This window comes from Impatiens glandulifera, chromosome 5 (genome assembly GCF_907164915.1).
Source record: "Impatiens glandulifera chromosome 5, dImpGla2.1, whole genome shotgun sequence".
Taxonomy (NCBI): Eukaryota; Viridiplantae; Streptophyta; class Magnoliopsida; order Ericales; family Balsaminaceae; genus Impatiens; species Impatiens glandulifera.
The window spans coordinates 32,638,154-32,645,654 of record NC_061866.1 but is presented as its reverse complement, the minus strand read 5'-3'; the positions used below and the strand labels follow the sequence as shown (position 1 = coordinate 32,645,654).

General features: G+C 31.5%; 1 protein-coding gene across 1 annotated transcript; it reads left to right on the top strand.

The window, feature by feature from the left end:
* Window positions 1-1,835: 1,835 nt before the first annotated feature.
* Window positions 1,836-4,495, top strand: LOC124940120 (putative pentatricopeptide repeat-containing protein At3g15200). The gene is made up of 2 exons (XM_047480604.1): window positions 1,836-1,941; window positions 2,758-4,495. The coding sequence occupies exon 2, from the start codon at window positions 2,795-2,797 to the stop codon at window positions 4,265-4,267; it is 1,473 nt and encodes a 490-aa protein (XP_047336560.1). The 5' UTR covers window positions 1,836-1,941; window positions 2,758-2,794; the 3' UTR covers window positions 4,268-4,495.
* The last annotated feature ends 3,006 nt before the right edge of the window (window positions 4,496-7,501 follow it).

The following is a 7,501-nucleotide window of genomic DNA, read 5'->3' as shown; positions in this document are numbered from 1 at the left end:
TATTTTCTCAACACAATCATATATTGGGAATATATCTTCGTCCATTGTTTACAATCGTTGTCGTTATTTGGATAAGAAATTGCATTATCCATGAACCCTAATTTTGATTTCGTTGTTAAGACAATCTGAATGCAACTACTTAAACTGATATAATTTTTGCCTTTGAACGGATTCATAACAATCAGAACACCTGAGTTGTTATGAAATCCCACATCGAGCGGATCGTCTGCAAACTTCAATACACGTTTTGTGTCTTTATCTTTTTGTTGTTCCTTCGATTTGTATGTAAAAATTTTGTCTTCGGATTCTTTTACATTCTTCTTTTCTTTACTTTTAATTGATTTGTCGTCTAGCTCTGATACCAAATAAAATTTCACGATAATTTTTTTAAAGAGTTTAAGAGGAACAAGAGAATAATGTAATGAAAATAGAAACATAAATGATAAAAAAATTGTGAATCCTAAGGGCTCTTATATTATAAATAAAATTAGTGTATACAAATTAAATTTTAGTCTTTCAGTTATCTTCTATTAACTAAATACACTTAATTTATAAACTTAAAATAATAATACTAAACTAAATTTGAAATGAGACCTACAAATTTGAGACACTATACAAACTAAATCAATCATTCATGACATACCCATTAACACATAATTTATATATATTTTTCACAAACAAAGAAGCAGGACAAAGAAATAAAAATAAAAAATAAAAATAAGTTAGCAGACAAACAATAAAAAATAAAAATAAGTTAGCAGACAAACAATTGGACAGTGGCTAGTTCGGGAAATTTGACGAAATAACCCTTATAAGTGAGTTATTTTCAAATTTAGCATAGGCCAAATAATTTTTTCAAATTTAACCTTTTGCCTATAGAAAAAGACGTTTTTGCTCTCAAATTAAAAAAAAATCAGTTTGTTTCCTTCTCCCCTTCAGTTTTCCCTCCCCTTCTCTTTTCATATTTCCAAACCGTCTCCTCCCCGACGACGACCGATCCAAGCCCACGACCCACCTCTCCCCGACGACGATCCAAGCAACGAAACCCCACCGCTCCCCCGACCCCCGACGACATATATGAACTCCCGACGACAATCCAAGCAGAACGAAGAACGATCATCGCTGCGAAGAACGATCCAACAAAACCAAGGAAATCAGAACGTCTTCAACATTCAGGTTAGTTTTCTGTGTTTCCGTTGCCTTTGTCGCCTTCATCGTTTCATCGCTGAAATGGAAGAATGTTTAGGGTTTCGTCGTTTAGAGTCTAGGGTGTAGGTTAGATCGTGGATGAATGGTTTTAGAGCTTGGTTGATTGGTTTTACGGTGGAATATACATCTGACGAAGGCGACGATGCATCTATCGCAGGCGACTGTGCATCTGTCGCCTGCAACAGGCTTCGACAGATACATTTTAAACCCAAAACAATTCAGTCAGCCTTCGACGATGCATTTTAAGCCTGGTTTTGTTGGATCGTTCTTCGCAGCGATGATCGTTCTTCGTTCTGCTTGGATCGTCGTCGGGGGCTCGGATATGTCGTCGGGGGCTCGGATAGTCGTCGGGGTCGGGGGAGCGGTGGGGTTCGTGGCATGGATCGTCGTCGGGGAGAGGTGGGTCGTGGGCTTGAATTGGTCGTCGTCGGAGAGAAGGCGGTTTGGAAATATGAAAAGAGGAGAAGGAGGAAAACTGAAGGGGAGAAGGAAATAAACTGATTTTTTTTTTAATTTGAGGGTAAAAGGATTTTTTCTATAGGCAAAGGTTAAATTTGAAAAAATTATTTGAAATATGCTAAATTTGGAAATAACCTTTTTACGAAGTTATTTTGTCAAATTTCCCCCTAGTTCTTGCCCTGCGCCTTGACCCGCACCCACCGTTGTCGCCAGGAGATGCAGAAGGGACAAATATGGAGCAGACCCGTTTGCAGCGATCTCCCTTCAAACGCGGTTAGTTCCTTTTTCACCTCTACCGTTTTGTTTTTGCTATAAATTGAAAGATTAGGGTTTCGATTAGAAAATTAATTGGTAGCGGGAGACGAGAGGGAAATTAATTTTATTTTTATTTGTTAGGGTTTGAGATTTAGAAATCGGAGCAGCAGCTTCATATCGTTCCATCCTCCCTCCTGAGCACTTCTTCCCCTTTTTCTCTTGATTTTGAGATAATAATGTGTTGGTATTAGTCCATATAATGAATAAACAACTGTGAAATTCCAGCCTATATGATTTTTAGTAGTAAACGTTGCACCAATATTCCCACATTAATGATTAAAATAGAGTTTAACGCTAGATTGTCATGCTATCACAATGGGATCGGATTTTCTGTTGGATTCGATTTCAAATAGCTAGATTCTACTCATAGAGCTAAAAAAAGTGAGAAGAGCTAGAAGAGTTGGGTTGAAAATCCTTTCACAGTCTGTCAACTGTCCACTTCCAGCTGAGAGTTGTTTCTTCATCTTCTACAGACTACAGCTAACAAACCTAGGTCTAATTTATTGTTTTATAGCTAGATTAGGATGAGCTTATTAGTATGCATGCTCCTATTTCTAGTTTAAATGCTTTTGAGATGAGATTTTGATGAAATCAATGGTTATCTTCTATCTTGTTAGTGTTATGCTTGCAAGATGTTTGAATAAATGCATAAAAAGATATCATAACTTTTTCTTCTTCTTTCAATTTTATCATGTTAATATTAGTTTTTAGTTGTTTTTTCCTTCAATTTTATCATAACATTTCATTTCTTCTTCCAACCTCCATATTATGCAGGTGTGATTTCACTCCAATACATTTCAATTATTTGATCATGATTTCTAGGATCTGGATGGTGAAACTGATTCATCGAGAAACCATAGGACATCTTAGATCTGTTTTAGCTACCCGTCATTATTTAGTTGATCAATATCGCAACTTTAACTGTGATTCTTTGAGTAAAGATGGTGATGAAAGTTCATCTCTAGACATTGATGCTCATAAGGTCCAAAAGATCCTCAAAGTCCAAGAAAACTACCCATATGAAGATATCGAGCGTATGTTGGAACAATCCGACTTATTGCTTACTGAAGAGTTAGTTTTGAATGTGCTTCGACTCCACCGATCCGATTGGGCATCTTCTTATACATTCTTTAGATGGGTATCGAACAAAAGAAACAAAATTCGGTACTCTCCCGGTTCTGTCGTTTACAATGAAATTCTAGACATTCTCGGCCGAATGAAGCGATTTAGTGAGTTGAACCAAGTGTTTGATGAAATGTCCGAGATAGGTCTCTTAAACGAGAAAGCATATGGCATAGTAGTGAACCGTTATTCAGCTGCCCACATGGTGGAGGAAGCGACTCAAACTTTCTACAAGAGAAAACAACTTGGGCTTAAACTCGATCTCATCTCCTTTCAAACACTCCTGATTTCCCTTTGTAGGTACAAGCATGTAGACGCTGCCGAGTTCCTTTTCCATTCGAAGCAAAATGAGTTCAATCCACCCGAAATCAAGACAATGAACATCATCCTGAACGGTTGGTGCGTCATGGGTAGTCTTCGCGAGGCCAAACGGTTTTGGAATGAAATCATAACCTCGAAACAATGCAAACCCGATGTTTTCACATATGGGATTTTCATTAACTCGCTAGCAAAAGCTGGGAAATTGAGCACCGCTGTGAAACTATTCCAATCAATGTTTGAAAAAGGATGTAACCCTGATGTGGCTATATGCAACTGCATCATAGATGGGCTCTGTTTCAAGAAAAGGATACCAGAGGCCCTCGAAATATTCAACGAAATGAACGAACGCGGTTGCCTTCCTAATGTGGCTACCTACAATTCGCTCGTGAAACATCTATGCAAGATTCGTCGGATGGAGAAAGTGTTTGAGCTTTTGGACGAGATGGAGGAGAAGAAGGGGGATTGTTTGGCGAATGCCAGAACATATGGCTATTTATTGAGTTGTTCGAAGAATCTCGAAGAAGTGATGCGGGTATTGGAAAGGATGAAGAGGGTCGGATGCAAGATGACTTCTGACATTTATAATATGGTGTTGAGATTGTTCATGGAATGGGATTGTGAAGAAAGAGTTAGGTTTACTTGGAATGAGATGGAGAGGGATGGTGTTGGACATGATCAACGTTCTTACACTATTATGGTCCATGGGTTGTTTCATAAGAAGAAGATTGAAGAAGCTTTAAAATATTACAAAGAGATGATGTCAAAAGGGATGGTGGCTGAGCCAAGGACTAAATTACTAGTCAAAGCAATCAACATTAATCTTCAAGATAAAGGGAAGTAACATTTATGCTTGCTTGTTCAAAGTTGTAGTTGTAGACAAATATTTCTTATTTTGTAAAAGAATTTCATTTGGAGAGAGATTACATATTTATTTACTAGATTGTTTTTTAGATGAGTTTAGGGTTGACATTTGTGAAATTATGTAGTTTGAGTAGTGTGATCTATTTGGAAACAATAGTAAATTAAAGCTAGATTTGAATGAATAGTATTTATAAATTTATTTTAAATATATATATATATATAATTATAGTTTAAATTTTATACTTATATATATATATATAATATATAATAACACTATGTATATATTATAATATTTTATCAATCACTTTATGTTATACTTTATATAACTTTATGATAATTACCTTAAATAATTCAAATTTATTTCTTACTTTATCCAAATTTATTTAAAAATTATAAGTCTAATTAAATATATATTTATTTAATTTTATAAACGAGCTTATTACACAAAATTAAAAATAAATAATTAATTAAAAAAAAAAACGGAATTGTATGGACTAATTTACGAATTAGTTAATCTTCCAACATATTTTTAAATAAAATTAAATTGGTTAAAATTAAAAATAAATAAATAAGGCTATTCGCCCAAGCTGATTTGATGTATATACTAATATTGCATTTTATAATTTTATATATAATTATAGTTTAAAGAAATTTTATACTTATATATGTATATATAATATATATAATAACACTATGTATATATTATAATAATTTTAAAAAAAAATTATACTTGTATGTATAAGATTATTTTATCAATCATTTATGTTATACTTTATATAACTTCATGATAATTACTTTAAATAATTGAAATTTATTTTTTATTTTATCCAAATTTATTTAAAAATTATAAGTCTAATTAAATATATATTTATTTAATTTTATAAACGAGCTTATTACACAAAATTAAAAATAAATAATTAATTAAAAAAAACGGAATTGTATAGACTAATTTACGAATTAGTTAATGTTCCAACATACTTTTAAATAAAATTAAATTAGTTAAAATTAAAAATAAATAAATAAGGCTATTCGCCCAAGCCGATTTGATGTATATACTAATATTGCATTTTATATATTTTTTTTAAGAAAAAATGATGACGAAAAAAATATAAAAATAAAAATGACGTTAACATGGAAAAAAACCAACTAGCATCAAAAGTCAATAAACGTGGCATGACTGACATAATGTTGACACGTACGACATCGTTTTGAAATTTAATAGAAAAAAACTAAAATAAATAAAAATAAAAAAGACCCACTCTTTTATATATATAAATACATTGCTATACAACATTGACTTGCTGAAGTTGTTTGAGTTTGTATTCCTAGACGTGAAGAATTGATTTTTTTTTTTATGCTTTAAGTTCTGAATTTGATATTTAACTCATGAACAAATTACTAGATTATAATAAGTATATCAATTTTATTGTATTTGGATATTATCTTAGTTTAAATTATTTATAACTTTACTTTCATCATTAAACAATTCATTTTGCTTGAAATCATGTTTCATTTTCATTGAAGCAAAAAAATATATTTTTCTTTGTTGTTGCCTTTTAAACATTAAATCTTCACCATCTCACAATTAAATAGAGGTAATTAGATATATATTTTTAAATTGTAATAAGAATGTTTCTATTCAAATTTTGTTAATACTTTTAATAGAGTGAATAAGACAATTTACCATAAAAGAAAATGAATTTAAGCCTTCCCTTCCAAATAATTATAATTTAAAATTATCCTAATTTTGAAATGACCTTATTTAATTTCCAAATATTATAATAACTTTTTCATAAACTATAAGTGATTTTAGCAAAAAGAAATACTAATAATATAATGATTTATTAAATTCTTAATAGTAATAATAATAATATATTTTGACATGTTTTTTATTTTTTTTAATATATATATAAATAATTGATTCAATTTTGTATATATATATATATAAGAAAACTTTTAATCATGATTTTTAATTCAATTTAGGATTATATAGAAAAAAACTTGAGTAAGATATAATATTATCTCAATTTTATTTTTACAATATAAATTAATTAAATTAATTAAATATTCTTTTTATTATGTTTATTGATTCTAACTGATAAAAGAAAATATTTTTAATCCTGTAAAGCAGGACTAACACCCTAGTCATAAATGATAAAATGAAAGTTACTGCATTTGTGGTTAAAGTCGTACAAAAAAATCATGAGCTTATGTAAAAGATAATTTATGTGGAATGTCAACCTGAAATGTTATTAGTATCCACATTAAAAACAAGATTGATTATATTTCTTTATTGGTTGAGAAAATGATGAACACAAAATTGAAAGAGAATCGCCTCAAAAGGTGGAGCCACTCGGATCTATTCACCTAATTCTAATATATAATTAAACAACAACCTATTATACTTTTTATATAGTTAGCTAGCCCTGCTCCACAACCATACTACCACAACCATACTATTATATAATATAATAAATAAAGAGGAAATTTGACGAAATGATTCTAAAGATATATGTATTTGCATTCATAGTCACCTAATGATTTTTATTATTTTGATGACTACTTTGTTTTTTATGAACGAAAATACTCTTTTCGCGTTCCTTTTCTTCGCGGGAATTTGTTTTATATAAATACTTAAATTTTTCATTTTGTCATTTTCTTTCTCTCTCTTTTCCCTTTTCTCGTGACAGCACAGCGGCGACGGAACCACGGCGGAATCCTAAACCTAAACGAACACATTATACAGGTCGACGACGAAAACCCGTTCTAATATCAGGTAATTGGATCGATTTATGTTTTATTTTCATTATGTTCATCTTCAAACCTAAACCATTATGTTTTCTTATTATTCAACTTATTGTTCATCGTGGTTGTTCATCTTGTCGATGATGATCAACATGATGCTCTGATTCGGTTCCGTTTCAGGGAAAATTTATTTAATTCTCGCGACTTCACGTTTTACGAAGGGCTTCACGTTTCGCGAAGGGTTTCACGTTTCGCAAAGGGCCTTCACGTTTCGCGAGATTTTCTTTAATCTCGACCCTTCGTTCGTTCTTTGAGATTTTCTTTAATTGGGTTGTTCACTTTCAACGCGCAACTCTTTCGATAGATGTTCTTCTTCATTGAACATTTGGGTAGTTTACGCTCTTCTTTTCTTCAATTATGTTGATCGATTTCCTTTTTTCCATCTTTTAGGAAACCGAGCGACTCCTTA

Excerpts from the sequence above, each read along its gene's own strand:
- LOC124940120 (XM_047480604.1), top strand. The coding sequence starts at position 2,795 with ATGATTTCTAGGATCTGGATGGTGAAACTGATTCATCGAGAAACCATA.